This window comes from Mustela erminea, chromosome 9, assembly GCF_009829155.1.
Source record: "Mustela erminea isolate mMusErm1 chromosome 9, mMusErm1.Pri, whole genome shotgun sequence".
Lineage (NCBI taxonomy): Eukaryota > Metazoa > Chordata > Mammalia > Carnivora > Mustelidae > Mustela > Mustela erminea.
In genome coordinates, this window is record NC_045622.1 from 83,496,319 (window position 1) to 83,518,137 (window position 21,819).

Below are 21,819 nucleotides of genomic sequence, written 5' to 3' on the forward strand. Positions count from 1 at the left end.
CTTGAAGTTGCTATGAGTAAAATATCTGAAGAATTTTACGTAGGACGATGCTAGACTATACAGCTTGACCAAGAGATAACTTCTATCTACAGAATCAAAAATGCAAAGAACAGTTTACACCATTCTTGATGACTTTTAGGTAATGTGAAACAGACTACAGAAGAGGCAAATAACGAAAGAGGAGTGCTTAAACCTATTTAAGCCATATGCTAAATACCAACTCTAGAGAGTCAAATTTGAAGTTTATGGAAATGAAAAAGTGGTATTATTTTTTTCAGAATTATGAAAAACTAATGAACCCAAAGTTTTAGGGAATTAGAGAGGTGCCCTTTAAAAAATACATTAAATTACTAATACTTGACATTCGTTCAGAAGGAATAAAACATATATAAGTAGAATAAAAAGTATCACAGGGACTGGAAACACCATTTAGAATAGGATTTTTAAAAACTTAGTGGCAAACAGTATTTGTCAAGGAGTTTTTCAACTTAATTAATCAGGAGACTGAGATTAGATAAGATTCCTGGGTCCCAGCTATATATGATTCTATCATCTAAAAATAATCATTTTAAATTTTTAAAAAATTTAGAAGCCAATCACTGGTTTGGTATATAATGTTCCTAAGTCCCTAGGTTCTTCACTCAAAATGCTGTAGAGCCACCCACCCCCCACCAAAAGTAAAGTAGGCTTGAATGTACATTATAAAAGGGACAGCTATTCTATTTTAGCCAACAATGACTGTGCATGTTTATGGAAACTATTAAAATTTCTTCAACTGAGAGAAAATATGTGAATCAAGATTTTAACTAGCTGGTCATTAATTTGGTTATTTGCGAAAGGGTTTTTACAGATAAGCTACAAAAAAGATACAATGTGTATACATGGTTTCACTATAACTTTAATATATCTATGACAGAAATTTACCTTTGGATACCATAAAAATGTCGACTAAGATTTTCTGCAAAGACAATATCTGAATTTTGAATTGTAGGTTCCATTGATGGTCCAGAACACTGAAAAGAGAGGTAATTTTTTTAATTTGAATTGAAACCCTTTTTCAATGTAACATAAATCAATGAGCAGACTTTTAAGAAAAAAAAAATCAAACAAATGTTCTTCAAATTTGGAGGTGATTTTTAAGTTTATAAGTTCAACCCTATAGAGTGGCGACCTAATCTGGAAACACAGGCAAATATATTAAAAATAGTTTACCGAGAATACATTACAATACATGAATAAAATATCTATGTTTCCAAATTTTGACTACCCTGTATAATGTAAGCTCCATGAGGTCAGGGATCTTAACACTCATGTTCCCAGTTACATAACCAATGCCAAAAACAGTGCTTGGCATAAAGCTGATAATAAATATTTTAAATAAATAAATGAATGACTTATTTATCTTCTTGCTATTATCAAATACCCACTGCCCATGATGGTAATTTACTAAGTAGTATCATACTATTCTCAATAAGTTCATGCCTTCAGTTCTCTTCCAACAGAATAACTTATTCATTTAATGGGGCTGCAATTTAGTTTTTCTATTGAAAAATAGTGGCATAATGAGATGCACTTTAAAGACTTCCTATTAGTATGTGTTAAAACAATGATCTTCATATATACCTCAAAACTATAATAAATCATCACTGTTATTTAAAATATCTAAATACAGCAGTCTCCACTGATTTCACTTGGGCATTGATAAAAAACTTTTTACTCAAAAATATCTACTAAGGCAGAAATAACAACACAATGAAAGTTTGTATCTGCTACCTCTGTAGCCCACTGGAAGTTCTAATGTAAATTTAAAAAATCAAAGAGGAGACTTTCAGTTAAATATAGTTAATTGCATTTCTCCAGCTAAATTTGAGGTTCTGTGACTGTGAATCCTTTAGGGTAAACCTGATAAAACCCAACAAAACCCACTCACTAGACATTCAATTTATTCTTTCACTTACATGACAAAAGATTAGTACAGTCACAGATGATGGATTTATGATGCAATATTTAGAAAAAGCATTGGTCGGCGGGGGAACAGCCTTAACATTTTAATATTGACACCAGGCAGAATAATTATTTTTTTTAATGACAGTTAAACACAACTAGTTAAGAGTAGGGGTTTTGAAAATTGGGAGAATTTGTGTTGAAACTCCGAATCTACTTACTAACTGTGGAACTTGGAGCAAGTTACTTAAGCTTTCTGAGCCTCAGTTTCCTCATATGTATAATAGATTTCTAATAAGTATCTCACAGAGTAGAAAAGATTAAATGAATTAATAAATATAAAACATAAAACATCACTGGAACACAGAAAGTAAAATTCAATAAATGGTAAAAAACTATTATTATTAGATTATTATTTAATAGAACCCCTGTCAGAATAAAACATAATACAGAACTGCATGTGAAGTAATGGTTCTTAATTTTATACCAGTGCTGATTCCAACATAGTCTCTTATATCCCAAAATTTAGAAAGATTTTATGTTTCAACAGTCACAATTTAGTCATTAAATGACTTCAACTAAAATAAAGGAAAAATACATTTTCCTTAAATTAAAAAAAGTACACATTTAAAGTTATTATTTTCTTTTATGTAAAAACTTACCATGAGAACACCACCAACGTATTCAAAAGCACAATGAGCTATACAGCCATACTGAATAGTATAGCCAATAAGTCGAAAGGTTTTTCCCAGAACACCACGAAGCATAGTTCTATGCAGACTCTGCCACCACTGGCCTGATGGTAAATTTCAAAAAGTTTCATAATCAATACTATTTAAAACATGAAACAGCTCAACTGTAAAATATTTACAATCACCCAGAATGTAGTAAATGCCTAATGAGTTTGGTGCAGAAAAGAGCTTATTTTCATTTGTCCTAACAATAGTTTAAATGGCAAATTAAAACCGCTTAATACTTTGATCTACTGAATAGAGATTATATTCAGATAATATGACTGGGTTTACATATAAATTAGATAACTAGTAAACTCTGATTTTATCTGTCTCCTTTCATGCTTTGATTTTTTTTCTTGGTATTAATACAGATACCTAACTCTTTCAAAGTACTAATAATAGTTTTTCATACTGTTGTCTGCTATACTTTATCAGTTCCTGCCATAATATAATACAACATGAAAGAGAAAGCACTAGAATAGGTATATGGAAATTCAAGTAGTAAACTGATACTTTCATTAACTTCCGTGATCTTCAATGACTTACTTAACTTCCCTTGGCCTGGAAATAATATCTTATAGAATGATTCTGAGAATAAAATCCATTAACATGTCAAAGTGCTTTGTAAATTACACTTACATTCAGTTGTCAGTTATTGATTATTGATATAATAATGAGCGCATGAATACTATGAAATAATATAAAGAACTATATAGATTTTTTTAAAAGCTCCATAAATAGTTAATATTATTCATCTAAAATATTCCTACGAATCTGTCCTTTCCTTTCCATTTACCTGTTACAACTGTGTTTCAAGAATTTCTCAACTAATGGCCTAAGGTATAGGCCTAGACTACTATGATTCTCAGATTAAATTTACTGAAACAAATCAGTAATAATAACATGTAACATTGCTCAATACTTGCTATATGTCAGGCTTTACAAATTAATCTGTGCAGATTTTATTACCATCCTCATTTTACAGATAAGGAAAAGGAGGCTAAGAATAGTAAACTTATGTACTCAATATCACAAAGTTGGAAAATGATGGAGTCAAGAACTTAATCATAATGTTACACTGACTTCTGTATTAATTACTCTCCTGTTCCCATAACCTCAATGGCTCTCTCCTAGATGAAGTACAGATTACTTAGACCCATTTTGAGGATCCATGACAGATGGCTCCCATCCCATCCTCAGTTTCCAGCCTGATCTTCCCTGATACTCCTACATGATCTGACCAGTCAATAATACTGGTTTGTTCTTCAAGTAAACAAGTGCCAGCGAACACTTATGTCAACACCCATGCCTGGAATATTCTTCATGATATCCATCATCTATCTAATTAGTAACTCTTCTTCAAATGCTCTCAAGAGGCAAGATATTCTTTCTCTTCTCGGTTCCCATGGGTCTTAATTTTGTTTGTTTGTTTGTTTGTTTTAAATATATGGCATTGAGAGCCATATATTTATGGCTGACCTAGATGAAATACATCAAGGCACTCCTGTATCCTTTAAGTGGACTCCAGCAAGAACTCAGAGGAAGGAAGAGTTATGTATTTTCCTGGTTCCTTACCTGTGGACTCTTCCTAGGCTCACCATGTCTTTGGAACAAAGGTAGTCTCCTATGTAGTAATTGCTCTTCCAGGTTCCTATAACCCTTCCTTCCCCTGGTCCCTTAGGAGTGAAAACAGACTTATTGATGCTGGATCCTGTTAACACCAACCCTGGTGATTCTCCAGTATCTTGCACACACCTCTGTAATAGTTTCTGTAAATAAACCTTCCTTAAATTATCCTACTTTGAGTATGTCAACTGTTTCCCATAGGCACCCCGATGATATAATATACCACTTGCTAAAGAAATAATCCATCATGTAGAAGTTTACAATATTTGATATTAATGAAGTAATTCCCATAAATAGGCATTTGAAACACTGCTGATGGTTATGCAAAACAGACAACCCCTAAGAAGAGGAATGTGGCTATTGTAATAACATATATTTTACTCTCTGACCCAACCATCCCCACTTTTAGGAATTATCCAAAAAAAATACAGCTCCAAGATTCAAATATCACGTGCACAAGATTCCTTATATTAGCATTATCTGAAATAGCAAAATCAGAAGCAAGTCAAATACACATCGATTGAAAACAGGTTAACAAAATTACAGAATATCTACACAGAGGAGCTTTATAAACCCATGGGGGAAAAAAATCTATGACCTGATATGAAATGATTTCTAGGTAAACTAGCTAAAAAAAAAAAATTTTCAAAAAAGTATACATAGTAATTTAACAGTTCTGGAAAAAAGGGAAGAGAATACTTTTTAATTTTTTTTCATAAAGAAAATAACCAGGGGCACCTGGGTAGCTCAGTCAGTTAAGTGTCAGCCTTCTGCTCAGTTCATGATCCCAGGGTCCTGGAACTGAGCCCCGCATCAGGCTCCCTGCTCAGCAGGGAGTCTGCTTTCCCTCATTCCCTCCCACCTCCACTCTCTCTTTTTCCTCTCAAAAAATAAAAATCTTTAAAAAAAGAAACCAGAAAATAATGAAAACGGCTACATTTATAAAGGGAGTAGGTGGGAATAGTGTAAAAGGGATACGGATAAATATATCTCTGTATATAGTTCTGAGTCAAATGCTTTACACAGCCAAAAAAAAAAAAAAAAGTAAACAAAGATTTAAAATGGGAATTTTAAAATTGAAAACAAATAAGAAAAATAAGCCTATCTGTATACTCAAAATGGCAACACTACCAAACAGAAGTAATTCAAATATTTTTGAACACCGTATAGAAAGATAGAGTCTAAGGTCAAAAAAAATTGCAAATGAAATCTCAAACTTCTCTTAGTAGGTTTATTGTTCTTTTATGTGTATTTCAGATAATACAAATGAGTACGCATTAAACTACTGGAAGCAAGACTCTTAATGTTAGAGAGAAAGAAACTAGAAATACAGAATGCGAGGTTAAGGATGAGTTGGAGGTATCAGAAACAAACTGAGGGTTGCTGGAGGGTGGTCAGGGAGGGACAGTGTGGCTGGGTTATGGACATTGGGGAAGATATGTGCTATGGTGAATGCTGTGAACTGTGTAAGACTGATGATTTACAGACCTGTAGCCCTGAAGCAAATAATACATTATATGTTAATAAATAAAAGAACTATAGCATGACATTTTAAAAAAGTTACTTAATAAATATATGTGTGTGTGTGTATGTGTCTGTCTGTCTGCCTATATTAAATCTCATTCTAGCTCTGACCACTGAACAGAAGCAATGACACGGCAGTAGTATTAAGCACACTTAGCACTCGGATTTTTGGGTTCCAAATATCATTCTCCAATAGAAAAAATAGTTTATGGCAGAACAATCTTGTGCCGGAAAGCAAGTATGTGCTCTAAGACAAATGCACATACTGATTTTTTTAAAAAGATGTATCTGTTGGAGACAGGAAGAATCCTTTATCAAAAAATGCCAGCTAATAAATACAGAGGGAATAATAAAACTACTACCAATGTAGTAACTGATTCAGGCAAGGGTCATTAATAGATGCTAAAAATTACTGTGTAAAATGTTGTTGGTAAACAGGATATGTGCAAAGTATTAAAGTAAATAACTTATTATTTAAGCAAAATACCTTTACATCAAGAGATCTGGCAAACATTATCTTAACTAAATGAGCAAATCTAGCTGCATACAAACTGATATGATGTAGCTTCCTGACATGATCCAATGACAAATACATCATCTGTGTATTATTCCTTAAAATGTGTAACCTAAGTCTAATTATGAATAATGAGACATATCCATTCCATACATCTCTGTGGTCATTCTACATGACAACTTGAACTCTTAAAAAAATTTAAGTTTAATGAAAGAAAAAAAATAATAAAACTGTGATTTTAATTAAAAAAAAAAAATACAAGGACATGATGATTAAATATAGTATGAAAACCTTAATTGGACCCTGCAGTGAAAATTAAAAAGGCATTAAGAGATATTATGTGGATAATGGAAAATTTGAATACGGTTTGCAAATCAAATATGTTGTTCCAACATTAAATTTTTTTAAAGATTCATTTATTTATTTTACAGAGAGAAGGAGCACGAGCTGGAGGGGCAGACAGAGAGGGAGAGAGAATCTCAAGCAGACTTCATGCTGAGTGTGGAGCCTGACATGGGGCTCAATCCCAAAGCCTTGAGATCATGACCTGAGCTGAAACCAAGAGTCACACACTCAACCAACTGCCCTACATAGGCATCCCACAATGTTAAATTTCTTAACAGTATCACGACTGTGCAGGAGAACAATCCTGTTCATAGGAGAGAAATACTGATTTAGAGAAGAATGTCCTGTCTGTAACTTTCTTTCATATAGTTTACTTCTGAGAGAAATGGTAGATGTAGATAGAAGTTTATACACAAACACATGAATGTCTATACAGACATAAACAAATATTCACATACAGATGTATATATACAGAACAACAAGAACAGAGAAAACTAATGTAGCAAAATGTTCATTGTAAATCCAGATGGGGTGTAAACAGATATGTATAGTACTATTTTTTTTTTCAATTTTATTATAGAACATAACTTTTCAAAAAGAAGCACTTGCAGGGGATAAAGGTATTCACATAGTCATTCAGTCACTCAATCATTCAACAAATATTTATTGAGCTTTTACTATATGTCAGATACTGCATTCAGGTCTGGAAATGTAATACTGAACATGACACCTATCCTTATAGAGCTTATAGTTTATTGGGACAGATGTCACAAACATACAAGTAAAGAAATAAACACTCTAAGTATTATCAAATACTTTCCAAAAGGAAAAATTAGGATAAAGCGATAAAGACTGATGGGTGAGGCATATTTTCTTTAGGATGAATCAAAAAAGATTTCTCCAAGGCAATACCATTGAAGTTACGGTCTAAAAAGGCAAGAAAATCACAATTATGGAGGGGATGGGAAGAACCTTATGAGCAGAAGAAACAGCATGCATGTGCTTTAGGAACTAAAAGAAGGGTGGAGCCCTATATGAAGGACATAAAATGAGACTAAAGAGATAGGCAAGATTATTCAAAGTCTTGTAGAATTTTGGATTTTATTCTAAGAGTAATTGGAAACCACTGAAAGATCTTCAGTAAAGAGGAGAATAACATGACTTGATTTTCAATTTAATATCACTCTCCCTGTTATACAGAAAAAGGACTGGAATGGTGCTGAAATAAAAATGCTGGCAGGACAGTTGGGTTGGACTCACCACAGTGATGGCAGTGGAAATGGAGAGAAATGAATGGATTTGAGAAATTTAGCAGGCAAAATAAACAGCAAGGAAAAGGAAATAATCAGGATGACTCTCAAGTTTCTGAACTGAGTGGGTAAATAGAGGTCTATGCACATGGTTTTGTTCATACCCATATTTGGAACAGAAAACAGCCCAGTTTGGGTCATGTTAAATTTGATATATTCATCATATATTCAAGTAGATGTGTATGAGACTGGAGCTCTGGAGCTCAAAGTGAGTTTTATACATGACAGGTCTTAAAAAAATAATCCCAGGGTGCCTGGGTGGCTCAGTGGGTTAAACCTCTACCTTCGGCTCAGGTCATGATCTCGGGGTCCTGGGATCGAGCCCTGCACTGGGCTCTCTGCTCGGCAGGGAGCCTGCTTCCTCCTCTCTCTCTCTGCCTGCCTCTCTACCTACTTGTGATCTCTCTGTCAAATAAATAAATAAAATCTTAAAAAAAAAAATCCCTATCTCAGTGAGGATTTTATTCTATTGCAAACAAGAGAAAACTAGAGTAACAGTAATTTAAACAAGGAAGATATTTCTTTTCTTTTCTTTTAAAAAGATTTTATTTATTTATTTGACAGAGATCACAAGTGGGCAGAGAGGCAGGCAGAGAGAGACAGAGAGGGAAGCAGACTCCTGCTGAGCAGAGAGCCCGATGCGGGACTTGATCCCAGGACCCTGAGTTCATGACCTGAGCCAAAGGCAGCGGCTTAACCCACTGAGCCACCCAGGTGCCCCGGAAGATATTTATTTTCTAACAACATTAGCTGTTACATCCAAGTTATAAGCAGAAAAAAATTATTAAGAGCTTACTTTCTACTAATTTTTTGTTTTTTTATCTAGGAAAAAAACACCTTCATTCCATTTACATCTAACTAGCTAAAACTATGTAATTAAGGGGTGCTAGGAGAGAATATTGTTATTTTCTTTATAAGTGTTATGGCACTATTTTACCCTTAAAAATCATCTGGGTACTACGTAAAAAAAGTTAAAACTTTTTAAAAAGTATGAAAGGGAGATGTGGAAAAGGAGACAACATAAACAGTCAATTCTTCAGAAAAGTCTGGCTTTTCAGGAAAGCTAAAAAGTAGAGCAGAGTTTTTGTCTTCAGCAATATTAACACTTGGGGCCAGACAAGTCTTTGTTGCAGGCAGCTATCTCATATATTGTAGGATTTTAGTAACTGGCCTCTAGGTACCAGCAGTATCCCCTTCCCCAGTTATGACAATCTAAACCATTTCCAGACATTGCCAAATGTTCCCTGGGATGCAAAAACCACTGTCAGTTGAGAACCACTTCAATAGAATAATAGGAAGAATATGGTACTGAACAGGTTTTTTTTTTTTTAAACATAGAAACACAGTGGCATGCTTTGAGAGCCAAAGGTAAGAATCCCACAGGGAGAGAGGCTAATGATGAGGAGCAATCACTGATGAGAGAAGGGAAAGGGATGGGGAAATAGATGACTGAACACTGAAGAATGGAGGCAAGAGGAAGACTTCAACCAGTTTTGACATAGTAGTTTGTACTAGATTACACTTCTTGGTGAAAACAAGAAAACAATTACAAAATTTGTATAAAATATACAAAATAGCTATTTAGATGCATTAGGCAGCAATCTAGGCAGAATGTGAGGGGCTAGGATCTATGAAAGTAGGGAAGAACATAAGGTAAGCTCCACATTCACTTGGCCTTTTCTCTGAGAGTACTGGCCAATTCACAGCACAGGAAAATAAGAATTTTAGGAGAAAGTGGCAGTCCCACTTAGCCAAGACAGAGGTTGGAATCTGTGGTTATCAAAGAAGATATCATGTGAGGGTCAAGCTGCAAACAGGAAGGGGCCACAAGTCTGCATTCAGTCTCTCCATGAGGTACTAGCCAACTCCTAAACTGCCACTGAGCAGTGTGTGACTCCCAGAAAGCAGTAGATAAAAAGGCTAGAAGCCTAAGCAAAGATGTCAGCAACCACAGAAAATCACACAATGTGAAGGAGATAGGGGCTGGACTTCAAGACCCTCCAAATTCACCCATCTTTGTTAGGACTTCAGTAAGGTTACCACTGGGAGTAAGGGCAAAACTGAAACATATCAGCCTAAACAAAAAAATATAACCAGCCCTAGACAGGATTAAAGCAACTCATTCATACACTATCTACCTGCTGGGGAAAAACAAAACAAAATTAAAACCCTTAATTTTCATAGAAAGAACACATTATTTAGAACTCCTACAATATTTTTTATAACCTTGGAGTAGAAAGGTCATCTAAAAAATTGATATAATTCATATACCTTTAAATTCACTCTTTGAAGGTGTGAAATTCAGTAGTTTTAGTATAGGCATGAGGTTTTTAGTATATCCACTGCCATTACCTAATTCCAGAACATTTTTATAATCTCAAAAGAAAAATAAACAAAAAAACCTACATCCATTAGCAGTCACTCTCCATTCCTTCTCCCCTTTGTTTTAGCTCCTGGCAACCACATGTCTATGTATTTGCTCATTCTACACATTTTACACAAATGGAATCATACAATATGTGGATTTTTTTTATTGGCTTCTTCTACTTGGCATGTTTCCAAGGTTCATACTTATAACATGCATCAGCAAGCACAACATTCCTTTTTATGACTGAATAATAATATGACATAATAATAATGCATGGATATATCATTTTTCTGCATCCACTCATCAGTTGATGGACATTTGGGTTGTTTTTAACTTTTGGAAGAACTGCCAAACTGTTTTCCAAAGTGGTTGCACCATTTTATATCACTAGCAATGGATAAGGATTCCAATTTCCCCACATTATTAGCAATACCACTTGTTATTGTCCACATTTTGATTAGAGCCATCCTAGTGAGGGTGAAGTGGTATTTTATTGTGGCTTTGACTGGCATTTCCCTAATAACCAATGATGCTGAGCAGCTTTCCCATGTGCTTATTGGTCATTTATATATCTTCTTTGGAGAAGTATCTATTCAATCCCCTGACAGTATTTTTTTTAAATTGGGTTATCATAATTTTTCATTTAATGCAATAAATGAATATAAGCATGCTATAAAATATGACCAAGTGACTTCTTACAATCAAAGTACGTTATAAAACAGAACAAAATGGCTGAAATTCCAACAGAAAAAAACAGGTGATTCAGATAGTTATTTTAACACATAGACAAAAATAACTATTACTAACATTCCAAAAACAAAGGGGGAAAGGCTGATAGAGCTGAGCAGAGAATAAAAGTATTAAAAAATTAAATGAAAATTCTACATAAGATAAAACCACAGACTAAATTAAAATTTAAAATTCATTACATTTATTAGCAGATTGGACTCAGCTTAACAGAAGTAAAATAGAGGGTAGATTGGAAGACAGTAATCAGACCGAAGCACAGAAAGGAAAACTGGTAGACAATATAGGAAACAAGTATAATCACAGATCCAAAGAAAAAGAGAATAGGAAAGAAGCAATATTTTGAAGAAATACTGGTACAGAGCTTTCCAAAACTGATAAAAGACATTAACTTACAAATTCAAGAAACTTAGCAAACCCTAAACAATATAAATCAAAAGAAACAAACAAAATACATCTAGGCACAGTACAGTAAAACTACTCGAAATTAAGACACTGAGAAGGCAAAACTGTGAAGAAAGTAAAAAGACTAATGGTTGCCAGGGATTGGAGAAGTATGACTAGACAAAGAACAGAGGACTTTTAGGGCTGTGAAAACTTTATGGTACTATAATGATGGATACAAGTCATTATACTTTTGTCCAAAGACAAAGAATATACAACACCAAGAATAAACTGTAATGTAAACTATGACCTTTGAGTGATTATGCTGTGTCAATGTAGGTTCATCAATTATAACAAATATACCACGTTGGAGAGGGATATTGATATTGGGCATGGTCATGCATGTGTTCGGACAGGGAGTAAATGGAAAATCTCTGTAACTTCCCCTTAATTTTGCTGTAAATCTTAAACTGCTCTAAGAAAAAAGACTTAAAAATAAGACAATGAAAAAAGCTTAAAAGTGGTCAGAAATAGAGATAACTTTATTTTCAATATTTTCAAATGACTAATTCTGACTATTCAACAAAATGGCTAAATTTTTATAAGAAAAATGGAAACCAGGAAAAAAAAATACAATATCATCTTTCAAGTGCTGAAAAGTACCCATCTGTCAGTCTATACTTGGGTGAAAAATCCCTTAAAAGCTAAAGTAAAATAAAAAAATTTTCAGAAAACAAGTTTTGAGAAAACTAATAAACCATAGCAAGCCTTGATCTGATCAAAGAGAAAACAAAGTGAGTGAGAACCCAAATTATCAGTATAAGGATTAAAAAAGGAGTCAACACTAGAGATCTGACAAACGTAAAGATCACAGAAGAATGTTATTAAAAAACTTTAGCTTAGGGGCGCCTGGGTGGCTCAGTGGGTTAAAGCCTCTGCCTTTGGCTCAGGTCGTGATCCCAGGGTCCTGGGATGGAGCACCGCATCCGGCTCTCTGCTCAGTGGGGAGCCTGCTTCCCTTCCTCTCTCTCTGCCTGCCTCTCCGCCTACTTGTGATCTCTGTCTGTCAAATAAATAAATAAAATATTTTTTAAAAATATTAAAAAAAAAACTTTAGCTTAATAATTCTAACATTTTTATAAACCTTCCCAAGACTGAAAGAAGAAATTAAAAATCTGGATAGTCCTATGAGCCATACAAGAAATTTAATTTGTGATTAAAAATATTCCCACAAAGAAAAATTCAGGCCCAGATGGCCTCACTGATAAATTCCTCCAAACATTTAAGGAAGAAATAACATCAATCATAAACTCTGTAAACGGACAAATAGTGAAGGAATACTTCCCTTCTGGTTTTATGCAATCAGTATAACCTTGATACCAAAACTTGACAAGGGCATAACAGGAAAGCAAAATTACAAAACAAATTCTCTCACTGACATAAATACAAAAAATCCTAAACAAAAATCAGCAAACTGAATACAATGGTATATTAAAAAAGAACATGAGCAAATGGAGTTTATTCCAAGAATAAAAAGTTGGCATATCATTTTTTTAAGGGGGAAAGGTGACTGAGAGAGGGAGAGAGAGAATCCCAAGCAGGCTCTGTGCCTAGTGCGAAGCCCAACACTTAACTGACTGAGCCACCCACGTACCCCAGCATAACATTTTAAAATCAATTATTTATTCATAGAGTAAAAAGAAAAAAAGAAAAAATCATGTGGCCATCATGCTCATGCAGTAAAGGCTTCTGATAACATTCAACACTTCTTTTGATAAACCTAGGAATAGAAGGGAACCTCTTTTAAACTGTAAGGATTATTGGGGCGCGGGTGGCTCAGTGGGTTGAGTCTCTGCCTTCTTCGGCTCGGGTCATGATCTCGTGGTCCTGAGATCGGGCCCCGTGTTGCGCTCTCTGCCCGGCGGGGATCCTACTTCCCCCTCTCTCTCTGCGTGCCTCTCTGCCTGCTTGTGATCTCTCTCGCTGTCAAATAAATGAATAAAATCTTTGAAAAAAAATTTTTTATAATTAAAAACAAAAACTATAAGAATCTACAATAACAAATAAAGAACAATAACCAAGTCTTACAGCCCCCATCATATTAATGGTGAACTAATGACATGACAATTCACTGAGAAAGACATAAAACCTGGAAAGGAAGAAGTTAAAAGATCATCACTAACAAATAGGATTTCTCTACATAGAAAAAGAATAAACATATGCATTAGCAGGGTCTCTTGATATAAAATCAGTATGCAAAAAAATCACCGAATTTCCACATACTAGCAAAAACCAACTAGAAAACAAAATTTTAAAATACCATAAATGACTTACTTAAAAAATAATAAAACACCATATACAGCAATACTAAAAAGCTCCAAATACTTTAGGCAAAGTCAAAGGAAACATGTAAGACCTTTAAAATGCTGAGAGAAAATGAAGAAGACCTAAACAATAGGAAGATACACTATAGGGATTTGAAGCACTTCCAGCGTTATCAATTCTCCTTCAAATTGGTCTATATATTTAATATAATTCCAGTGGAGTACTTTTTTTCCAGTAGAAAATGGCATACTCATTTTAGGATACATACAGAGAAAAGCAAAAGACCTAGATTGGCCAAGGCAAACATTAAAAAGAATGAAACTGGAGAAGCTTATTTCAAATATCAAGATTCATAATAAGTTTATAGTAAGAGAGTATTATATGTGGTAAATCTAGACAAACGGATGAATGGAATTAAGAAACAGAGCTACACTTACATGATTTCCTGATTTATAACAAAAGTTTTAGTACAGTCCAGTGGGAAAAGGACAGTCTTTTTAATAATTGGTGCTAGGTCAATGATACACATATTGGAGGAAAAAACAAAACTTGATCCTTAATCTCATCAAGTACAAAAATTAATTTGAGAGAGATTAGACAAACTTATGAATGGTAAAGTAATAATACTTTTAGCAGAAAATGGAGATTACCTTCAATACTTTCTGGGTAAGGCTAAAACACTAACCCTAAAAGACTAGGGATCAATCTGATTTTGCTAAAGTTAAAAACTTCTATACATAAAAAACCCCATTTTTAAGAAGGCAAAAAAAAAACCCCCAAACCAGGGAGCAAATATTTCTATCTGTATAGAAAGATATAGTGATCTCTAGATATATGTCTGGAAAAGGAATATCCAGAGTACACAGAAAATTCCAACAAATCATTTTAAAAAAGACAAAACAACCTAACAAAACTTAAGCAACAAACACAAAGATTTCATAGAAGAGGCTATCCAGTTGGCTGATAAAAAATGGAACTGCAGATTACAAGAGATGTTACCATAAAACCATCATAGTGGATAAAATTACAAAGATAATATGAAAAGCTGAAAAAGATATGGGGCACCTAGAACCATCATTGTTAGTGAAAGAATATATTTATACAACTAATTTGGAAAACTGTTTGGCAGTCCTAACATATACCCACAGAAGGAGACATTTAGAATCACTAAATGTCACATATAAGAATTTTCATAGTAGCTTTATTCATAATATCCTGAAACTATAAACAACCCAAATACTTACCATTAGGACAATGAGTAAATTTTGGTATATTCCTACAACGGGACACTACACAGCAATGAAAAGGAATAAAATACTCTTACATGCAACAACATGAATAAATTTCACAGATACAATGTTAGTGAAAAAGACAAACACAAAAGATGTATGACTCCATACATGTTATATGATTCCATTTATATTACTCACTTCTATGAAGGTCAAATATAAACAAAACTAATCAGTGAGGAGAGGTCAGAAAAGTCATTAAATTTGTAGGGCAGACATTTGAGTCCGAGTAGTGGTTACATAGATGTCTGTGTGTGTGTGTGTGTGTGTGTGTGTGTGTGTTTGTGTATGTGTGTGTGTAGAAACATGTCACATGGTAGGCCCACATGCACTTATGGGCATGTATATGTATCAATCAATCAATCAAGGCCAGAGAGAGTGGGATCAAACAAAAATAGATAGGCTTTTCACAGAAGTTGGGACAGTTTTTCCAACATGATATGGAAAAAAGATGGGTTCAGAAACTGGTAGTTTTGTCAGTTTGATGGTAGAAAGATGCGGGAGCTATTGCTCCAGGTTTTTATTTTCTCAGTCTCATGAGTTGAGATCATGTAGGCCAGAAATTGGGAACTATCAGAATAAAGCAAGCTGATACACTGAAAATTGGTTATTAGTAATCTGTTGCTGCTGGATATACTACAAAGCTGCAGTAATCAAAACTGTATGGTACTGGCATAAAAACAGACACACACATCAATGGAACAGAACAGAGAGGCCAGAAATAAATTGACAATTACATGGTCAATTAATTTATGACAAAGAAGGAAAGAATATACAATGGGGGAAAGACATTCTCTTCAGTAAGCGTCGGGAAAACTGGATAGCTACATGCAAGAGAACAAAACTGGGCCACTTTCTTACACCATACACAAAAATAGACTCAAATGGATTAAAGGCCTAAATTTAGAACCAAAACCCAAAACTCCTAAAAGAAAATATAGGCAGCAATCCCCTCGATATCAGTCTTAACAATATTTTCTGCATCTGTCTCCTCAGGCAAGGGAAACAGTTAAAGGAAAACCATCGACAAAATGAAAAGGCAATATGCTAAATGGGAGAAGATAATTTGCAAATGATATATCTGAAAAAGGATTAATATCCAAAATATATAGACAATTCATATAGCTCAATACCAAAAACAAATTTTTAAATCCCATAAATAATCAAATTACAAAATGGGCAGAGGACCTGAGTAGACATTTTTCCAAAGAAGACATACACATGGCCAACAGACATATGACAAGAAGCTCAACACTACTAATCATCACGGAAATGCAAATCAAAACCTTCCGCTCAGGTCGTGATCTCAGAGTCCCAGGATAGGGCCCCACATCAGGCTCTCTGCTCAGCAGGGAGCCTGCTTCCCCCCCCTCTCTGCCTGCCTCTCTGCCTACTTGTGATCTCTCTCTTTCTGTCAAATAAATAAATAAATAAAATAAAGTATTCACTGCTTTAACTATGACCTGAGAACCTAATTCAAAATGCAAATTCACAGGCTCCCATTCTGACACCAGTCAGAATGGCTGTATCAAAAAGGTAAGAAAGAACAAATATTCACCAGGATATGGAGAAAAGGAAGCCCTTATGCACTGTTGGTGGGAATGTAAACTGGTACAGCAACTATGGAAAACAGTATGGAGGGTCCTCAAAAAATTAAAAATAGAAATACCATGTAACCCAGTAATTCTACTTCTGGATATTCATGCAAAGGAAACAAAAACAACTAATTCAAAAAGATATGCATCTTTTCGGGGGAAAAAGCAAAGTATCAATGTTAATTGGGATGACCAATTTATAGAAATTCATTCATTTTAAAGTATAAGCAGCCAAAGAAGTAATTAAAATCATAACCTTTTTTGTTTTAAGAACAGTTAGTGAACATATTAGCATTTAAAGAAATGTTCAAATTAATGAAAAGGGAAAAGAGAGAAGTACATGTGAAGAAGAAAACTCCTGACATTAGTTTTACTCCATTTACCGTCATTTGGACAAAAATGACATTCCTGAGACTTCCTGTGATTTCTCAAATTCAAGAATATCTACACAAGATACTTTTTCCCCCAAATAATGATTTTACATAAAATAACCAAAAGATATACATCCATTTCAGAACCTGCATGGAAGTTATTTTGACAAGAAAAGAACAGGCTCATCAAGACGGGGATGGGGAGTGGCATACTCTGCTCAAGAGCTAAATAATTCACTCTCACATAGCAGCCTCTTCATCAAAGTAATTCAAATTCTTGCCATTTCAAAATCACCTTCAGGGCTGCTCATGAATTGTTCAAATCTATAATGTTAAATCTACTGTATCTACTGTAAGACTTGTACAGAGGGTACTTTTCCTAGAACTAGAAATTAAAAAGTTCTGATCCCCATAATCTATGATGATTTTATTTAAAAAAAAAATTTTTTTTTTAATGCACTTCCAGAGGAAATAACTGCCCTCACTTTAAGGTTTAAAGTATTCACTGCTTTGGGGCACCTGGGTGGCTCAGTGGGGTAAGGCTCTGCCTTCGGCTCAGGTTGTGATCTCAGAGTCCCGGGATAGAGCCCCACATCAGGCTCTCTGCTCAGCAGGGAGCCTGCTTCCCCCTCTCTCTCTGCCTGCCTCTCTGCCGTCTTGTGATCTCTCTCTTTCTGTCAAATAAATAAATAAAATCTTTAAATAAATAAATAAATAAATAAAATAAAGTATTCACTGCTTTAAATATGACCTGAGAACCTAATTCAAAATGCAAATTCACAGGCTCCCATCATAAAGCTAATAATAAGAATTTGTGGGAGCAAGACTACAGAATCTATAGTTTTAATAGGCTCCCGGGAAGGAAGACCCATAAAGGACTTTGTGCTGAGACCAAAGGACTTTGTCACTTGAGACCACTGAGACATACTCGACATTTTCAGAGATTTAACAAAATTTAACCATTCATCATTATTAAACTGAATCTTAACTTTGGGAGAACTCTCAATTTCACCATCAAATAAACTGTATCATTCTAACATTTCAATGATTTTTAAAAACCCAGTGTTGTTTTCAGAAGTTCACTTTATATATATTTCCAAGTATCAAAACTCATTTTATATTTATAAATTATAGGCAGTTAACACTTTTCATACAAATAAGAGCTTTCAAAGAGTGAAATACCAAAACCATCAAATTCACTCACCAATAATCCCCCAATGACTATATAAGATCCATCTATTTCAGAATATACAAATTGTATGTGCAATAGCTGAAGGGTATTCATTCAGATGGAAGAATATCATTTAGCTTTATCATAGGCTAGCTGTGCCAGTCTACAGTTCATGTACGATCCTTTAGAGAGACACTAAGTCTCATAAATTGTCAAAAAAGAAAAAAAAAAAAGGCTCAAAATCTCTTAAATAACCAAGAATTCCTATGATTCCCATCTTGCTTTTGTTACACCTGACTTACTCTTTTAGAAATTCTTATAATTTCTCTCAGTCTATATCCATTTCTCTGATCTCTAAAATCAATTCCCGTAACTTTTATGACGTCATTAGTCACCTTTGCCAATAAATTTAGTATTTGTATATTTTAGTATTTGACTCATCAAAGATGAATCAGATTTCTCCATAAGTTACCAAAAAGATATGAAATTTGGGTGATCTTGAATCTACCTGAAAATTAATGTGTACCACTGAGAAGACCTTATATGTTTACAGTGAATTTAATTAAGATGAGTTTACTTGGGGGCTTTCCAAAGGAAATAACCATCTCTAATCAAATAAGAATGCCAAGGATGGAAAAAGAAAAAAATATTAACTCTCAAGAGCCATTCAATAAATGGCTGAATAAAAAGTAGAAAAGTAGATACAGACTATGTTTAATAAAAGCTTTGAGACAAATTTTGCTTTGAAAGGAAAGCTACTTTTAAAAAATAATTATAAAGTACTACTAACTACAATAAAAAGTTACCCTGAGAAAACACACTACTTGGCAAGATAATTTGAAATTACATATAAACCAAAAATTTTGTATTTAAAATATAAGTGATTATACTATGAGGATAAGAAAAAAGATTTTAGTCCACTTATTTCATGGACAGATCTTTTTACTGTGATAGTAGAATTTTAAATGAACATCTTCTCAACTAGTAAAAATACAAACAGAAGGCTAAAGAAGTCCTTTACCAAACGAACATAATACCATTCAGTAAAAATATTGTTAAGGTTTCTCACCCATTCATTAAAAATGTGACAACAAATGAAGAAACACATTTTGGAATACAGTATCTTCGAACCAGTTAAAACAAAATCCACTAATAATGACAAGTTTGCTAGGTAGGTTTGACCAAAGATTTCTACATAAATTTCTTACATTTACTGATTTTTCTGATAAAGATCTCCCATGAAGAATAAAATGTACTCTACGTAAACAGAGGCTACAAATAAATCAATGCATTGTGTATAATAGATGACTATATTTTAATAATTCTTACAATTGCAATAATTATTTTATTCACCTATATCTAGTTAAAATTCTGAAGTTTAAAAACACTAAGGTTAAGGCCTTATAATCCACTTTTTAAATATAAAGCTACTAAACAAAAAACAACAACAAGATAAAAATCAAGTTCTATGAATAAATATTTTAAAAGTAAGTACTCTAGGATCATAACACTGACAACACTAATTATCTTTTCTACTCTTGGCAGTTATGTTGTATACTGTTTGGGTGACTGATGGGATAATTTCACTTCATTTTCTTTCAGTTTATTCTGGACCATGTAGGAGAAGAATATTAAAATAATTAACACCTCTAAACAAAGTACTTGATAAAGTTTTTAGATTAAATAAGATGCTTAAAAAAAACACCTCAATTAGCTAATACATAACTCTAGAGCAAATAACAACTAAACCTCTACCAGTTAAAGGAAAACTTTCATTAGGAATCTCTGATTTTAAAAAATGTCATTCAGTATTAACTATTTTAGGACTTTTATATATTAAGATCATAAACTTTCACAAAAAAGCTCTTTTCATTAGTTTGAGCTAGCATTATCTTAATTATCAAAAATATAAATGTCTGTATATTTTTGGATCATTAAAGATTTTACTAAAAACATTTAATCAGCAGACATCAAAGTGGTGAGAAACAGGTAAAATGTATGATAAAACAAGTTATTTCAATTCCTTACATCTATAGACATTTTGATTAATTTACTGATAATGGCCATATAGCTGAAAGAAAACTAAAGTATTTAAATTAATATTTAATCTCAAATATAAATCTTTACCAACAGCAAATACATTGTCACTCAACTTGTAAAAGTATAAAAAACATTAATAATCAACTTTTTATTTGAACATTTTAATAAATTTTAAGTTATACATATAGTTTATGTATGTCTTACCTAATTTATAGTCAAATAGCTTTTAAGGCGGCTACATATTAAAAATAATTAATAAGAAGCATATTCTTTGCCTTGATCATCTGATTTTTTGTTGTTGTTGTTTATAAAATTAATCATAGTTAGCAGGGTAGAAATCGCTTTGAGCTTCATGAATGACATCCAAGAGATGGGAAAGGATTAGTTCTCAGTTGCTGCCAGTTATAGCGCCAGGTGGCTTTTTCTGCAGTGAAGGTGTTACCGATAATCCCATTACACTGGTACTAAATCTTGCAGACATCAAAATTATCACCAAGGTTCCTTTTCATCCCATCCTTTCCAAATGACTGGAAGTCGCTTCACCTGAAAGAAGTCAAATCCACATGCAGCTGCTGTTTTAGCAGGCAGCAAACTCCCTGAGAATGCCAGTCGTGATTCAATTTTGCTGTGCTGGTGGCCCCCTATTCCCTGTCCAATAATACATCTGTTAAAAAATCCTACAGCTACAAATCAAGTTTAATCCTACCAGGGACCTCATGTTGGTCTTGTCTTCCAAAAAGGCAGCAGGTTCTGCTGTCTATCTCTGCTAGCGTCTGGGGAATACCCTTTAAATCCCAGCTCTACTTAGAAGAATAAGCTAAGGATCACAAAACATGACCTCAAAAACCCTGATATGACTATATTCTGACCCAGAGGCATTCATTCTAGGTGAAGATTAGAACTTTGCATAATAAGATTACACAGCAAGTGAATGATATCAAGGGACTATCCATATGCAGCCGCCTGGTTTTCTATAGACAGCCTGTGCTCTGCAATATGCAGTGCAGACGAAAAAGAGCTTGGTCTTTCTAGCTGAAATAAAATAGATTCACATAAATTAGTTGGCCATTTCCAGATTCCTAAATCCCCTATTACATCTTTTATTGACAGCTCCTGTGAGGATAGCACAAATGTTATTCCTTTTTATTCTGTGCTTCTATAACAATCATGCTCTGTAATTGAAATGTACATAGATTATGGCTCGAAATTAACATCTTGTTTGCTGTAATCTTGGATTACAATTGACTGTGTACATAATAAAATTAGGAAATCAATGGATGGATTTATCATCTCCAAGAAACTAGAGGTATTGTTTAAAGAATAGTTTAACATTTTGTGTCAACACTTTAAATGCAGAAGTCACAGAGAAGTCAATAAAAATTTAAGTGAGTAAAAGAATACAACAGGCATCATGCAATATCTACAGAAAAGTTGATTACATAAAAATTAGCTCACTTCCTTCAAAATTTTAAAGTGTTAAAATATTCAAAATGTGAAAAATTCAGAGATCTCATGAACATATGATTTGCTCT

At 33.7% G+C, this 21,819-nt stretch overlaps 1 protein-coding gene across 6 annotated transcripts in view; it reads right to left on the reverse strand.

Annotated features, from left to right (window-relative positions):
* Window positions 1–21,819, reverse strand: part of IMMP1L (inner mitochondrial membrane peptidase subunit 1) — a 77,760-nt gene that overhangs the window by 24,439 nt on the left and 31,502 nt on the right. For 3 of the 6 annotated variants that reach the window (XM_032359369.1, XM_032359367.1, XM_032359368.1), the window contains 3 exons: window positions 20,572–20,830; window positions 2,607–2,740; window positions 925–1,013 (listed from right to left, as the gene is read on the reverse strand). In XM_032359369.1, the coding sequence (XP_032215260.1) occupies window positions 925–1,013; window positions 2,607–2,740; window positions 20,572–20,650 (302 nt within the window). In that variant the 5' untranslated portion in view covers window positions 20,651–20,830. The remainder of the gene's footprint in view (window positions 1–924; window positions 1,014–2,606; window positions 2,741–20,571; window positions 20,831–21,819) is intronic. The other 3 variants (XM_032359370.1, XM_032359371.1, XM_032359372.1) reach the window with 1 other exon arrangement.